This window comes from Trachinotus anak, unplaced genomic scaffold (genome assembly GCF_046630095.1).
Source record: "Trachinotus anak isolate AG129_WGS33_773 ecotype Australia unplaced genomic scaffold, CSIRO_AGI_Tana_v1 ptg000026l, whole genome shotgun sequence".
Taxonomy (NCBI): domain Eukaryota; kingdom Metazoa; phylum Chordata; class Actinopteri; order Carangiformes; family Carangidae; genus Trachinotus; species Trachinotus anak.
Window position 1 is genome coordinate 4126787 of NW_027273877.1, and position 16842 is coordinate 4143628.

Here is a 16842-nt window from a genome sequence, read left to right on the forward strand (position 1 = left end):
ATTGTTTGGCTGCTTTGCTGTGTAAAGTCTGATACGGGTGTTTATAATATTGACTGTGATTCAGCCGTTTACCTCAAATATTTCAACTGTATGAGAGCCAGCCAGTTTCAGGGAGATAAGTTTGATTTTTAGAGCTGGTTCAGAAGGTTCATGAGGCGCAGACAGACATGGTCCAGGTTTTGATAGTTGAACATTTTATAATGCTTTAGAATTAAAAAAAAAAAAAGAAGACATCATATGAAGTACTTTGGTAATTGATGTATTTTTCCTGGCAAAAAACTGCTGTTGAAAGCACAAAATTAAACATTTTATACGATGTGCTACTGTATTAATAGTAGTTTCAGTTTGGCTTACAGAAACAACACCGTGCTGTAGGCTTTATACTGATATACGCTGCCAGTGAAATAGGAAAGAAAAGGTAAATTTCTTCCCCACAAAATTGTAACCTTTTTCATTTTGATGTGATTTCGTCTGACTTGACGTCACTTTTGCGTAGGTTTTATCTGACTTTGGTTTTCGGTCAGCCTCTGGGGAGGATTGTGGTTAATAAATACTTAATCAGATACTTTTTTATTGTTCCTTTTAACCCCCAACGCCCCCCCCACCCACGAACCACAGTAAATGCCAGTCAATGCCAGTTCATTTTCAAGTAGCATGTGATTTTTGTTTGCGGCTTTTTATTTATTTTTTTTAACACACAAATCTGAGCAGAAAAGCTTCAGCAAGCCTTTTGGGGGTTTTTTTGCCAAAGAATTCTACTGTACAGCATAAAGCCTGGCATTAAACACTAATAAACTTCCCTTTCTATCATCTCCAATTCTATGCTCCGAGCTCACATGATGAAATGGAGAAAGCAATGATTGGAATGTGGAATTTGGTTGCACGGATTTCAACACATAAAGCATACTGCAAGCACGCACTTGCCACTGTGTGTGTGTGTGTGCGTCTTTAATCCCTGAAAAGGCTGGCAGTGACTGGCCCAAAAATCGGATGTTTTCTCATTCGAGCGTTTCCCAGACACACCTCTTTCTCCCTCCTCCTCCTCCTCCTTGTCATTGCGGCCTCCTGTCTCTCCTCGTCTTTTCCCACCTGTGTGTCGGTCTTCTCCGGAATTTATTTTACAGTTGTCGGTAAATGCTTTCCCCTGGGAGAGGAAAAAAAAAAATATCATAATTAAGCCAGAGATGTTGGCTCGTTCTGCTGTTCACCTCTCCCTACCCTCCTCCTCCTCCTCCTCCTCCTCCTTCATGACACACAGAGACACATGCCCACAGCCTTGGGGCAGTATAGTTAAGGAGGTATGTAAAGTTTGTCTTTTTTAGGACCTTGAACTGACAAACCACAAGGAGAAAGACCAAGCGAAGAAGCGAGAGGGGGAGGGAGAAAGACAGAGATGGAGCTTGATGAAGTGTGAAGGAGTAAAAGCAGAAAAGATGTTTGGAGCTGCAGGTGTTAGAGCAATTTTGTGGCTTTATTTCTGTCTTTCTCACTAGCACACACACACACACACACGCACGCACACACAGACGAGTCTTGACATAAAAATAGTGCTTACTGAGGTGAAGAGAAAACCAGCAGGAATTGGGGGCAGCCGACGTAAAGCAGAAACAGCAGAGAGACAGACAGCAAAGGTATTAGCAGCTCATAAAAAGGCACTTAAGAGCTGCAGTTAGGAAACATACATTCACTCCCCACGGGCTGCTACTGAACACACACATTTCACAAAATCTCATCAGCGGTCGCTGCCATTGTGTGGAAGTACAAAGATGGAGAAGATAACACGCGTGAGAAAAGAAGGAGAGATAAGGAATGTGGGAGGATAATCTGATTTTGCAACTGACAGTCGAACCTGTCTTTTTTGAAGTTATAAAGCCCACAGTAAAAATAACCTCTCCAGTGAATTCGAATCACATAAATGATGGCACGTGTTAAGAGAATGTGTGTGCCGGTGCCAAGGCGATGCCTGCTTCTGGAGACACTGTATAGCCTGCAATTTATGGTGAAAATAAATTAGAGTGTGCCAGTACAATCAGCTATAACACAAGAATCCTCTCTCAGATACTTCACCCCACCCACAAGAGACAATCCGTCCATTCTTGTGTTTTTTTTTTTCTCATTCACTCCAGCAGGACATCTATGAGCAGGACGCACATTCCCTCTGTTTGGACAAGAACTTAATACCAAAAGCTTTTTTTTTTCTTTTTTTTTTTTTTTAAACCTCCTGCTTTCCTTTTCTTTTTTAAAGAAAAATCTCAATTTCAGAACAGGATTTGGAATAAGCTCCTCCACTTTTTTTCTCTCTCTCTCTTTGATCAGACAGCCTGACAGAAAAGTTGTGACAGATTTAGAAAGCGGCAAAAAAGGGGGGAAAAAAAGAAAAAAGTCCAGAGAGAGACAGAGAGAGAGAGAGAGTGAGAGAGAGCTTTGCCCTGAAGGTTTCTGAGAGAGAAACAGGAGACAGATAAAGAGGCAGTGATAATCAGAGAGAAAGGGAGAGAGAGAGAGAGACAGAGGGAGGGAAGAGCACAGCCGTTGTGTGAGGAGAAGGGAAAATATAGATAAAGAAAGCAAGGAGGTGCACCAGTTTGAAGGGCAAGAGACTGAAGAGGACAACCAAGGCTGGCGCGAAAAGGGCAGATAAATGGGAGAATCAGTAAATAAAAGGTAGTGATTGAGCAAAATTTCAGGTTCAAGGTCCAGAAAGAGGAGGAAAAAAAAGTGAAGACAAGTAGTGACTTAAAGGACATCATATTAACAGCAAGAATGGACGTGCAGCAAGAGAAGAGGAAAGACTTCCTCTGAAGAAAAAGGAAAACGGAGAAGGAGCTGTGTTTGAAGCTGTGAAGAGGAGAGGATTTCCTCATCATGATTTATTCAGCTGATTTCCCAAATTCAAACAACCTGCGCCAGAAGAGCAACTTCGTTCCAGGATAGAATGAAGAGAGGAGCAAAGAGATACCTGCCGAGTCTGTGATACCCTCCCGCTCCTCCTTCTCCTCCTCTTCACCTCAGACTCCTCCACCTTCCTCTCCTCCTTCCTTTCTATCACTTTACATCCATTTTTAAATTCACTACCTTCCTCCTCCTCCTCTGTCCTGATATCTCCTCTCCTCTCCTCTCTTCTCCATCTCCTCACTATGTGGATACCAGCTTTGCTCCTATGGATGCTTAATATCAGCAATTTGTGCTCAGGACAAGACTATACAGACTATTACCAACCTGGAGACATGGGCACCGAGGTGAGACATTTCATTCAATCTACCACCTATAAAAATGTGTGCTTGGGTTAACAATAAAATATTAATGTACCATTTCTCATTGACTTTAGACCAAATTACTAAGGAGCTTCACTCATTTCTACAGTTTCTCAATTAGTGTCCGCATTTGATTACACATGGGCGACAAATTAAAGGAAAAAGCTGAACAAATGAGTTAAGATGCTTCCATACAGGACACAAGTGCTCACTGAATACCTAACTGAATGCCTACCAACCTAACTGAACATTAAATGAGGGGATATCATTTGGTGGAATCTCCTAAGTATTCATAAAGTCGTAGTGTATCTATAAGGTTTACATCAAATCTCTCTGCTTTTATAAAGTGCATACACAAAACCTGGTTTGAGGTAAGACATATGAGATGGCATCATCAGCATAAAAAGGCACGTTACAACATTTAGATGGGAAAAAATTTGATTAAGATACAGTGTAAACAACAGGTGGTCTTGTAATGACCCTTGTGGGACACCTTTATCAACCATGTGGACTTGAAATCATCAGCAACAACAGCCCGAACCAGATGGACAAGGTTTGAACCAAGAGTAAACAGTCATCAAAGCCAACAGAAAGAAAATTATTCAGTGAAAAATTATGAGTCAAAAGCCTTGGCAAGATCTACAAAGGGTGCAGCACAATGTTGATTTTATCAAGGGAGTTAACAATGTAATCTACAGCAGCAGTCGCAGCAGTTCTTGTACTATGAGCAAGTCCAAAGCATGACTGCTGTGGAGGAAAGATTTCCCTCCAGAAAGGCATGTGGTTGTGATTTCACCAGTGATCCTAGAAGTTTAGATGGACCCAGCTCAGATATATCCTTCAATTGTTTCTTCCTTCAATAAACATTCCAATAATGTATATCATCATTATTCATTTTAACTTAATTAAGGATCTATTCAGTAACTCATTTAGGATCAATAAAAGTGAGTCTCATTCCGGGCCCTGCTTGAAAAATCCTCATTAAACATTTCTTCACATAAGTTTCCTTTCAGTGATTACAAAAATCTGATGTCATTTAATCATGTTTAACAACAAAAATCGATAGACATCCTTTGCTTTGGTATCAGTTTTGACTTTACCGTAAAAGCTGTTTATGAGTCAACTGGGGAACTACAAACTATTAAGTTTCATGCTCTGTGGAATTCTGACAAATGGTTACTTCTGTGGAAGTGTCTTGCTCCAGATGTCTGGAGAGACGTGGTAATTCCTATGACATTTATTGTTTACATTATGGCATCAGGTTACTACCAGGAATTAGTGTCCTTTCTTGCTAACAATGAGATTTTGAGTAATGCCTAATGTTCTTGGAATCAAGTGAATGAATGAATTACAATCATATTTTTTGATGGGGGCGGGCATTTATCAATTGTTTAAAAAAAGATACATTTAAAGAAAATTGGCGTTTTTGTGTTTAACAATAGCTTCGGACATAAGACACAGGAAGACAGACTGAGAGACAAATGCATGGGTGTGTGCATATGCATGTCTGAGTGCCAGCAGTATCCAATGATGGACACACCCCACTGCACTGGACGAATGACTGGTCTGTCATGACCTCATAGTCCCACAGCGATGACCTCATGTCATGTGACCACTTACCAACACAAAGGAGAGAGAGAGGGGGGAACCAAAAGAAAAGGGGGAAATCTGGGAAGACCTTGAAAGAAAGAGAGAGAAGAGTCGATCCTGCTGTGCGTAATCACAACTCCCCATCAATATTATGTGGGGATTCTGCAATATAGCAGCTCAATATTGCTTATTGGTAGATATTTGCTTATCAGTAATGGTTTAATTTTAAGCTACGTGCTTCAATAAGAAAGAAAATCCTTCCTAAGATGAACAGCTGTGTCTGACAGCGTTATGGAGAGAATTAAAAATCTTGATTCTAAGTTTGAAGCCGTGACTTGAATCATAACTGACTAAAAACCAATAATCAGCATTTTTCATTTCCCACTAAGACGCCACAAAGACGTCAACCATGTGCTCTCACTTTTGCTGAAACAGATCAACGGTATGTTTAGAAAAGCACTCAGCCATTTTTAACCAGACAGGTTTAGATCACCTGAAAACCAATACATAAGATCAGGATAACGAAAAATGATCTAGAGATGGCTATGGCGGTTTATCAGTCTGCTGGTCAACCACGTTGGTCCAGACTAAACCATCTAAACAGCTCTTGGAGGGATTTTGTACAGTGGTTCAGTGTTGGCTTTAGTGATACCCTGACATTTCCTCTGGCACAACCACGAGGTTGACTTTTGCGGTCCTGGGTAAAATATGTCAACAACTGTTGGACGGATTGCCATGAAATTGGGCACAGACATTCACGTCCCCTCTCAGCCTTAGCCGTACTTTGTCTTTAGTGCTACTCATCAAATGTTAACCTGTTAAACTGAACAAAGAATTTCATATTTGATGTCACAGGCGAGCATAAGAAAACAGAGGAGTATAAATAAAGACGGCTGTGAGACACAAATAGAAAGGGGAGGTCAAAAATATCAGAAATATGTAAGAGATAGATGAGTTGGATGGGAAGAATCAGGGAGGGAGGGGGAGCGTTAGAGAGAAAGATAAATGGTGGGACTGATAAGGACTCAGAGATCTGGTTTCTGTTAGGGTAATACCAGCTCTGCCAGTTTGCTCCTTCTCAGGCTGGGAAATGAAACAATCACTCACGCTCCCTGGAGGAAGAATTCATGTGTCACACTCAAACACTCAGCTGACATTTCGTCCCCCACACATGATACAACAGCCTCTATCAGCTACTCTGTTACACAATTAACCTTTTATCTTTAATCTACTATATCCGTGAGTAGTACAACAGAGTCATCCATCAAGACAACAGGAAAATCATTATGGGGCTGACTAACAGCGGGAATGGTTTATGGAGCACTGACCTTTTAGACCTCATAAAGCCTTCACTGTACAATAATCATAATAATGTGGGTTTTGGCCAAGCTGACAATCGCAAGTCTGTTTGGTCCATGGAGGCAGGCCTTAAGCTGCATTTAAGGACTCCTCAGAAACTTGAGGTTCGAGGTTCAACTTATCATGGAAGACAAACTCAGGAAGAGGGGTCTGACTCTTCAACCAGAAAATGACTGGATGTAGGATGTAGAAAATATCCGAAATAGAAATGTGGTGTGAAAATTGAAGCCCATGGGTAAAGTGGGTAAGATTACAGCGTCTTGCTCAAGGGCACTACAGCAGCAGGGCAGGTATTTTCAAGTCTTATCACTTTGCCTCAGGTGAAGTTTTTTTAAGTGCGCAGTTTAACTGCTGGGAAAGGCTCGACAAAAAAAAGCAGCAAAATCAGAGAGACGGAGGCAGAAAGGAAACTCAGGCTTTGCAGCGTCCTTGTGTGTTTGACTACAACAATGAGTGTGTGTAGGTGAGGAGAGGACACACATAGCCATAATAACTAACAGTAGCCAACAGCAACATGTTACAACACATTGGTTGCTGAGGTATTCACTGTTTATCCAGCTCAAAGCAGCAAAGCTGACGCTGTAAAATCTGCAGTGTCTAATAGGTTTCCTCCAAAAAGCAACAACTCCGAACAAGTCACCCTCAATTCTAACACTTCAACATATAAAAAGTATATTGTTCGTTTAAGTTTTTTTTATAAAATCACATTTAACAGCAGGATAAATGGGAGTGTAAATACCAGTTTTACATTTTCCTTGCATCTCATTTGTCTTTCCCCCCTCTTGGAGATGTTATCTATGAATACAAAGCTCTGTGGCACCATATGAAGAGCTACAATTGCGTTACAGCGAGAAGGATTTTGTGTTATTAAAGTTACATTTGTGTACTGTCTCCCAGGCTCCAGTGATGTCAGATGACCAGCGCAGTTTGGAGACAGTAACGAGTGTGGATCAGCTGTTACAGCTTCTGTACCCTGAGTACAGTTTGCTTCAGCACTGCCTAAGGAAGAAATCATGGCATGGCTCTTCTTCCTCCTCGACCCCCTCTTTTTCCACCACCTCAGCGAGGCCTTTAGTCCACTCTAACGATGAGGATCTGTGGGGTCAGCCAAGGGAGGAGGCCCTTTACAAAGTTGACGGGACTTTGGGAGGTAAAAATTGAGATGGTCTCCAAAAAACACAAACATTCAGTTGCCAGCAGTTGAATTTAGATGAAAAACAGACCAGTGGTATCTGAAATAACGTATTTAAATTCAGATATATGGAGCAAGGCTCACAACAATCAGGCACAGTTAGAATCTTTTCAAGTCTGAGATATACCTCTATGATTTTTTTTTTTTTTAAGTTTTAAAAGTTTTTCCCTCTTCATTTTGCTCCAGTCTGCAGTATTTTAAAAAGCTAGAGTTAAGTGCCAAAATTCTTCAAAATCAAAGCAGTGGTGATATAACAAAAGAAATCATGTTTTTATGGAATGCAGACAGATTTCATTGCACTGGAGACAGACAAAAGTGGGTTGTAAATGCAATAAATGGAGAAAAGAGGCCTAGCTGGAAAGAGGACTGGAAAATGAAAATTAGATTAATTACAGATCTGTAATTTCCTGCCATTGCCCCCAAAACCTCTAATAACAGGTACATTAATACTTATGTGCTCTCTTGTATTCAGATTCACTGTCAAACAAACCAAATTCAGTTTCTCAATCACACATGTTTTCAGTCATCCTAGAGGAGATCCAGAGGACCTCGTGCCAACCCAGAGAGGTGTGTGTTGAGGTCGCCAAAGAATACCCAGAATCCACCACTCAATTCTACCTCCCTCGCTGTGTGGCGCTGCATCGGTGCGGTGGATGCTGCACCAACGAGGCCTTTTACTGCACGAACACAAGCCACTCGCTTGTCAACAAGACAGTAAGTGCCAGATCCTCTTCATTCTTTCTTTCCTGTTGTTACCCTGCTTGTCTCCATGTCAGACACCTCTCAGCGCTTGAATTATTTAACACATCTGCTCCGTTGCACGACGGTGTTGGTATCTTCTGCTCTTACACCTCAAACTGCCTCAAGAAAGAGGGCAGAAACCAATCTACCCAGTTATGCAACAAGCTCATCTGCATCACATCCCGCCCCGACTGCAACAGGACACCCTTTGGCTGCAACTGGTCATCAAGACCATACAACTCACACAGTCACGCACTGTTGTGCAGTCTTGCAACACTTACATCAACTTCTACAGCAGAAACACTCAGAACCAGTATTATTGTAATGAAAGCAGGAGCAGAAGAAAAAAGACAAGGGATAGAATAGAAGATAAATTATGAAATACTGTTTGTGCACATGCACACACACACACACACACACACACACACACACACACACACCTCTAACCTTTATCCCTCTTCCTGCCAGTTGATGGAATTGTCCCCTCCCAGGATGGATCGCTCTGTCGTCATGGTAACCTTTGTCAACCACACTTCGTGCGAATGCCTCCCCAAACGGCCGCTCCACTCCATCATAAGACGAGCCGCAACAGATCACCTGTGAGTGAGAGCATTGTGACGTGTGTGTGCATTTACAAATATTTGTGAGTCAGGGCATTCATGCATTCATGATGTGTGTGTAGGTGTTCCCCTCTTGAAGTCCCCTGCGCCTCAGGGTCAATATGGGATCCGGTGAATTGTGTGTGCGTCTCTACAGATGCCATAAACTACTCTGAGAGAGACACAGGTAAAAAGCTTTACACCAAATTCTGTTCATTTTCTCTCTGATTTTTGCTTGTTGACATGTAAAATGCTGGATACTTTCAGCTCTTCATTTTAAGAGTTCTGTCTCCATTGAGAGCTGCACATCTCTAAGGCTGGCTCTAATACCTCAACAAAGAAAAGACAAGCTCTGAACTCATGAAATGCTAGAAAGTAGTGAAAGCTTTTTGGAAAAATGAAAATTAATCAAGAAATCAAAACAATAACTCACAAGTATTTACAGCAAATGCAATGTGGCATCCTCACCAAAGGGTGGAGACCAGGATGTCAAGCAAATAATATACAAGCTCTAAATGGAGCAGTGTGTTCCATCACAAAAAAAAAAACAGGATTTACCTCATGCATTATGGGTAAACTACTGCAGGCAGACCAGTGTTTGGATAGTGTGATGATACCCAGCAGGTTCAGGGTGGGTCGTCTGGCACAGCACCAGGCCATTTCACTGATTTAAGAGGAAATCACCTGCTGCAGAGTTCGGTTGGAGTCAGAAGCTGTACAACCTCAGCTTTACACAGTATAACACCCCCACCTGCCTTTGCAGTGTGGAGTACACAAATCCTTAAAACATGTTGTGAACAGATTCCAGCAGCCAGAAAGATCATACATCCAATCTTGCAAAAAAAAAAGTGCTTTTATTTCCATGAGTGTCTTTTGTTTTCCCGTTGTCTTGTAACTACTGAACAGGAACAAAAGGCCTTAAAACTGAGCAGGTTTTTGTGTTGTGAGTCAGATTTCAGTAAAGACATTTTTTCAAAAACTCCACCGCCACAGCCAAATGATCATGATGATGATGCCTTGGCAGCAAACAAAATGATATGAAACAAACTCCGCTCGAGGGAATGTTTATTCAACTGTAACGTGAGAAGCCAATGTGTCTTTGTGGCATTTTACTTGTACAATCATGTAGTGCACTACAGTGCCTACCATCTCCTTTTACTTTTTATTTATATAACAGACTGAAAGTAGACACCAATGGGAAAGTATAATACAATACTAATTGTGTGTATATATGTATATACAGTATATATGATCACTTTGGAAAGGCCCCACAGGAGCTAAAAAAAGAAAATTCCAGCTTCTTGGCAACTTTGACCACTGATGCTGTTGCTGCTTGCCCTACTGGCATCCATGAAACAGGCCTACAGTGCTAGTGTGGCAAAAAAAAACAAAACAAAAAGACAAAATGAAGCTGGAACATAGACAACATTGTTTACTTCCTTTCCATGTGGTTTCCAGGCTCGCTGGTCTCAGGTCTGCTGGCTCTGTGTGGGCCCAACAGGGTTCTGCAGGAGTCCACCTGTGAGTGCGTCTGTCGAAACGGCCTCACCGAGGACAGCTGCGATCCAGGCTGGAAACTGGACCACAACACCTGTAAGGAGGCTTTCAGTTATTGAAAATACATTCAAATATATAGTTGTTTAAAACAGAATTACAGGCTTAGATTCTGCACCACTGCTTGGACCAGCAGAGAATTAAATGGGAGGAGATTTGAGAGAGTCTCAACATTGTGCGTCCGTTATATGCCAGGCAGAAAGGTGCTTTCCTGAAGACGGATGCCAAAGTGCTTCTCTTTTGTGTTCAAAAGTGTTCAAAAACACCAATTTTCTGAAGCTACGTCTTGACCGGTTTACTGTAAATACACCACATTTATGAGAAAGGGGCTGAAGCTGCTGAAGCTGAGTAAGATCAAGGCAGATAAACAGATAGAAGGAAGTGTTGGGAAGTTTATGCAACTATCGAACAAGTAAAGACATGACCACCAAAATCTTAGCCCAGCAATGCTGACAAAGCTGTGCAATGCAATATTTGATACAGTATGGCTTTAATGGTTTTTGTTTTATGTTAAACCTGTTTCCTCTCTCAGGTGAATGCCAGTGTGAAGGTCAGGGTGAGGGGAAGTGGTGCCCTGCTGGCCAGCGGTGGGATGAAGACCTGTGTGGCTGCGTGTGTGCGGCAGATTGTCCTGGGAACCAGCCCCTGAACCCCGACACCTGTCTGTGTCAGTGCAGAGAGAGTCCACAGTCGTGTCTGCGGCAGGGCAAGAGGTTCAACCGTGACACCTGCAGGTAGGCCCACAAAAGAAGGTTTCCAGCCAAAGTTCCAGCAAGTGTGCGTCCTGCTAAAGTGTCCTTGAGCAAAACACTTGAGTTTCAGAGCTCTGCACTCTGACCTCCCTGTGGAGAGGGACAATGTCTCCTTTGGGGGGATGAAATTATCCCAAGTATCCACACTCTGGCTCCCTGCCAAGCAAACCCTTAACTTTAAGAACCCCCTCTGCTCTAAGCCAAAGAAGCAAATAAGCAATAACAAACATAAGTCTTAAACATGGCTATCTTGCTTCAGTATAGGAAAAACATTAATCAAGTACTTTATTGTAACCTTTATTAATTCAATTTTTCAGTTCTAGCAGCTGGAATTTGGTGATTTCAAAAGATGGTATTTCCTCTCCAATGGCATCAAAATATTTAGCAATCGGTTCTGGTTCTGTCTCTAAGTGACAGTCACCTCCAACTTTCTCCAAAGTTGCACATACACTGCTTGTTTATACACTCAATTAAGTATAAGAAACAGTATCTAGGTCCGGTTTCCAAGCCTGCGTCAAAACAATTCATTGTTATTGGGTCCTCTTTTCTTTCTCGCACAGTTGCATAAAATAAAACTCTCCAGCTTGACAAAAAAACCCATAGTTGCACAAATTTTCCAGCCGGTCCTACGCTAGTCAGTGATCTGTTCACTTTAATTGCATGAATTGCATAAAGGCATTTACTACAATATGTGGCCTGCTTAGAAACCCAGAACACACTCAAACTCCTTATTAAGTGTTTTAAAAGGGCATAAAAAAATGTTAAGGGCAACTGAGAGCAAGTCGGTGATGTAACATGGTCTACGGGGCCAAAAAAAGTCCTGATCTCTTGGACAGCGATGACTGTGATCAGTACACAGTGTCTTAAAACATACAATTTGGCAATGATGACACAGCACCACAGCCAACTCTCCACTGGACCGCTAAGGATTAAAGGAGATTTTTGATGCACCTCTGAATTCTCTACATCTCAAGAGGTGTAAAAGATTTCTGTGTGTCAGATCATGATGAGTTACCTGAACCAGTGGCTTGTACTGGGAGAGCTGGTCCTGTGTGCTGAGTTTTAGGTACTAGCTCGGCCTGGTTGGTCCTTAGGGTACCATCACAAGTCTTCACCCTGGGAGCTCTTTCGAGAGAAAGAGGAAAAGATCGAGAGCCAGAGCTTTGAGAGAAAGACACTCAGAGGGGGAGAAAGCAAACGAAATCTCAATGGACATGTCAAATATTCCAAACTCGAAAAAGAAAAACTCACTTTCGCCATTTTATTTCCTTCGCATGTTTCCATACGGCCTTTTATGGACACTGGGGCGTCCTAAACATTCGATCACGGTCTCAGCTGCGTGTGCATGGTGTGCACGCGTGTTGCGGTTCCCACAGCCAGCATGCAAGAGCTCAACCTCCCTCTGAACCCAGAGGCCTGCAGAGAGACACACTGAGAGACTGGGTGAACTTGATGACAGTGAGCAGAGCAGCCGTGAGACAGATGGAGTGGCAGGCACAAAGACAAACACATTCGCAGACATGAGCTTTGATATGACGGATTTCTAATCATGGCTTTACACGTATGGGAAAGTTCACTGAAATACACACAAGTGACCTCTGATGGCGGAGTTTCTAAACTTTCTCAGCTTAAGAGGGCTGAAATAAATAGCTCCTTACTCAAACTGAATGAGCTGGATTCCATCGGTTGTGGAGTTTCAGCCGCCATTTTGACCCAATTTTGTTGTCCATGTAATTCTTGGGGGGAATTCTTCCTGAATAAGTAAAATTAAAACATATCATACTTAAAGTTCCAATTTCAGCTGTTATACAGGAAGTGTTTACTAAGTGTATATCCACACATCTATAAATATAATCTAAATCTACATCTATAAAACAGGCAGCACTACACAAACTAGTTCTAGAGATTAGCTCTTACTAAAGAAGGCCTAATATTCAATCCAATAATCTAATTCTAATTAACTGACAAAACTAAAGTTAGTTTGCAAATATGTGACTGTGTAGTAGGAAGAGAAAAAGAGGTAACTAATAAGATAAAATGGTACCAGACACTTGATAAAATATTATTTAATAATGATGTGAACGGATATATGGAATAACTCAACGTACCTCAGTCTATAAAACATTGAATGGCCAAGTAATGCTAGCTAAGTTAGCATTATCATTTATTTCTAGACTCTTTGTTTTAATGTACACATTTTTTTATGCCATAGACATGTAGAATTTCCATATATACAGTGTTTTAATTTTGCAATTACTACAAACCACACCAAAAGATTTAACCCAACACTCACAACAAAAGAACCAAATCCTGTAGTAATTGAAATGACTAAGAATTTAAGATGGACTTTGCACACATCTTACATGGATGTACGAGTAGCTGGTGCAACCAGCACTTTGATCTGGACAGGGCAGTGCAGGCCAGTATTATTCCTTTTCATCATTCTATTCATTGTTTTGTCTATTCTTTGGTTTGACTCAACATCTGGTCACAGGAGGTGGCACACAGAAGACCATACACCTACTGTGACTTTGAAAAGGAGAGTTCCCAGAATTTGGCCTTATTCCTTCCCTCTCTGGAGAAATACTCGCTCTCTCTCCCACACACAGAATCTTTTGATGCACGCACAAACAAAACTTGGATCAGCGTTTATCCAAAAGGGATGTGAAGATCTGAATTATCCATAGTATGCATGCCAAGAGAATATAATCTCCCCTGTGTCTACTTTTTATTTCCCCTCTGTTGCTCTCTCTTCCTCCCCATAACCTCACCCGTTTTCTCCTTACACCATTCTCTCAAAAATCCTTCTCCGTATGTCTCTCTCTGTCCTCTTTCTCACTCCCCTCTTTATGACTTTCTTACTAATTTCTTCTGTCTTTATTCTACTTCACCTTCCTCTTCGTCTTCCTCTTGATCTTGCTTTTTCTGGCTTTCGCCCCCATCTCCCTCCTCCTTCTCCTTCTGTCCAGTTGTTACAGGTTGCCTTGCAGAAAGCCCAGACGTATGTGCCCGGCCGGGTTTTACTACAGCCCCCAAGTCTGCCAGTGCATCCCCAACTACATGAGGCCTGAGTGGAATTAACCAATCACAGACAGGCAGTGGAGCAGGACTTTAGACACCACCGTTTATTCCCCTTTTACCTGAGGCTTGAAACTTTTTGGCCTGAGATCAAAGGAGCAAGACAGTAGAAGTGCCGCTTGACAGGAGGGGCAGGAAGGTGCAGCTACACATTGACATGTTTTGGATTACAACAGACCACAAGTAGCACTTGGAGGAGTTTACTCTTCCAAAAAAAAAGCTTAATGCTACAAAGGAGGATGGGAGTGCTTCTCAGTGAAACAAAAAGTCCAAACCAACCAACCATCTGCAGCACGACCAGTAAAAAGAAGAGGAAACGAGGAGAGATATTTGACTTTCTGGGACACTATCTGTCAGTGCCCATCTGCTGGCCGTCTTCCCATTGCTAATAACATGATCTTGACTGGAAACAACCAATCACACCCAGAGACCGCCTGAGAGCGCGACAGCGAGAGCGGGACGGCTCAATCAGACGCTGAGCAAACATTCATCTCTGCTGCTACGTGTTCGAGCAAGACCATCAACCGCCGACCTGCTGCGGAGGCCCCGCTCACGACTCTGCAAAATGGAAAGTGGAATAAGATAATAACAGACCAGACTCCTTTTTTTTTCTAGATTAAATAAGCTGTGGGCAGATTCACACTTTGGCAGCATCAAGTCATGAGATATTTGAAAGGTTGAAGGATTTGTTTTGCAGAATTCATGTAATGTGATGATGCTGCAGCCTTTTAATCCCTCTTTCGGTAGAGATGGAAATGGTGACGGTATCCTTTGGTGGGTTCATCGAAAGCATCAGAGTCTGCTTCCAGCCCTGCATTTTAATGTCAGTGAACAGATCGTGTTCATTGCGCCTACAATGCCGGAGTGAATCTCCATCTCCAGTTTGGAAGCTCAGTTTTGTCTTTTTACATAAAAGTCTTCTCTGGTGCAGTTTCCCTCGTATATTTATGAGAGAACAGAGGTTTAATGCCAGAGCCTGTTTAATCAAACACTTACTTTAACACTGCCAACAGTTATTATATCTTCCAGTTTCTACTTGTCTCTACTGCAGTGCTGCTCTGAGAAGATTTCCTTCATTTGTGGTTGAATCCGGTAACAGTGGATGTGAAGACTTGGATACAGTTCTAGGTCTGCTACTAATTTAACTTTCTATGTAATATATTTTGTAAATATTTAAATCTTTTCATATTTAAAACAGTGATTTTTTTTTTTTTTTTGAAGATGGAATCATGTAGTTGTAAAATACTGTATTTAAGTCACTATCATAACTAAATATTGTTTTGGAATGAAACTATTTACATGTCTTTGTACTCCACTAGTTTTAATTATTATGGAGAAATTGAATTATGTTTTTAACTGTCCAGTTTCCCTGCACTGCAAAAGATTCAGTCATTTAGGCCCCTGAGTTTCGAAGCAAAGGGGTCTAAGCGGCTCAAAAATACACTAAATGTTAAGATGAGCATTTATTGCAGTGTAGAAATGATTGTAGTTTCTGAGCTATATGGATGCGAAAAAAGTCAGAAATTGTTTTATCATGCTATGAAAAAATAAATAAATATTTAAGGTAGTTTTGAAGTATTGATTAAAAGTCTTGTCAGACTGATATGTTTGTGTCCCAGTTTTGTTCATGTTGAGTGTTATAATCACAACATTGAGAAGAGAGATCTCTTTTAATCATTTTATCATATTAAGCTAAAAAAAAAATAAATAAATAAATGCTGTGTCGAGTGAAGACTATCAGAGCATACTGAGGCCTCTATCCAAAATCTGTGAAATATTCTTAGTATTTAAAAAATACAGTTTCACATTTTGTTACTTTTGCTGTAGCCACAATAGAGTGATTTAGCAACACAAGCGATGTGCGGTGGTCACACCAGACCCACTGAGGCTGTAGCAGCAATGATTTGAACAACGGCTTATTTTAATTCCTGTGAATCCAACTTTACATTTGTTAGAAGAACCACGAGATATTCTTTCCTCTCAAAAGTTAGTCTCGCTTTAACTGTCATATTTTCTGTACATTTTAAATAGTCTGGAGGCAGATACAGTAATAGATGACATGAGTTAATCATTTTTTCACTCTTCTTTTAAAAGACCACCTGCATGTAAATCCTCCTGGCAACTACATGATGAGAAATGTACATTACATTGCTCATGTTTCAAGTGGCAACCCAGTAACTCCACCCTTCAGCACATATGACACAAACACACACACACACACACACCTGTGAGTGGGAACTTGACTCCTCCTGTGGTCTCCCATTTCTTCCTCTCCCTCCTCTTCGGCCATCTCCCTTTCCTCTCTGTCTATACCACAATAACCAGTATTGACTCAGATGGAAAATGGTGATCGGCTTTCTGTCTGGCCCCTTATGACTGTCTGACTGCTGTGCTGCCTCAACGCTCGTCTGTCTTCATCAGTACCTGGACACACAATGACTAACTGCTGAGAAGTAATGACTAACATCAAACCCAGAAAGCCACAGCTACCTGAAACATATTTAATCTGTCACAATTTTTATACATCTGTGCTCAATCAAGAAATTATGCAACTGAGACTCAGGATCTACTTTGACTGCTCTCCTGACAATGACAGGCAGAAATAGGATTTATTTCTTGGTATTACTACGTGCCATTCTCTGTGCGTCATACTCATATTACAGCAAAATTACCCTGAAATTTCCCAGGAGTCTCGGCACACGGAGTCTGAGCCTGAGGGTACA

General features: G+C 41.4%; 1 protein-coding gene and 1 long non-coding RNA gene across 3 annotated transcripts; one reads left to right on the forward strand and one right to left on the reverse strand.

The window, feature by feature from the left end:
- Nucleotides 1-425: 425 nt before the first annotated feature.
- LOC139609551 (uncharacterized) lies at nucleotides 426-9935 on the reverse strand. The gene is made up of 3 exons (XR_011685254.1): nucleotides 9294-9935; nucleotides 8584-8733; nucleotides 426-1144 (listed from the first exon to the last, which is right to left on the reverse strand). It is a non-coding gene; the product is annotated as an uncharacterized lncRNA (long non-coding RNA).
- Nucleotides 2119-15722, forward strand: LOC139609539 (vascular endothelial growth factor C-like). Of its 2 annotated transcripts, none has more exons than XM_071464271.1 (8): nucleotides 2119-3239; nucleotides 7101-7353; nucleotides 7919-8109; nucleotides 8605-8735; nucleotides 8819-8922; nucleotides 10194-10328; nucleotides 10822-11023; nucleotides 12377-15722. In XM_071464271.1, exons 1-8 carry the CDS (start codon nucleotides 3138-3140, stop codon nucleotides 12474-12476), a joined length of 1218 nt encoding a protein of 405 aa, XP_071320372.1. In that variant the 5' UTR covers nucleotides 2119-3137; the 3' UTR covers nucleotides 12477-15722. The 2 variants fall into 2 exon arrangements, with proteins under 2 accessions (XP_071320372.1, XP_071320371.1); XM_071464270.1 differs by having other exon boundaries at nucleotides 14011-15722.
- The last annotated feature ends 1120 nt before the right edge of the window (nucleotides 15723-16842 follow it).

What these genes read in the sequence shown, in the direction of transcription:
- LOC139609539 (XM_071464270.1), top strand. Translation starts at nt 3,138, where the DNA reads ATGTGGATACCAGCTTTGCTCCTATGGATGCTTAATATCAGCAATTTG. An exon ending in CTGGAGACATGGGCACCGAG is followed by an intron (nt 3,240 to 7,100) that starts GTGAGACATTTC and finishes ACTGTCTCCCAG; the next exon opens with GCTCCAGTGATGTCAGATGA. An exon ending in ACTCGCTTGTCAACAAGACA is followed by an intron (nt 8,110 to 8,604) that starts GTAAGTGCCAGA and finishes TCTTCCTGCCAG; the next exon opens with TTGATGGAATTGTCCCCTCC.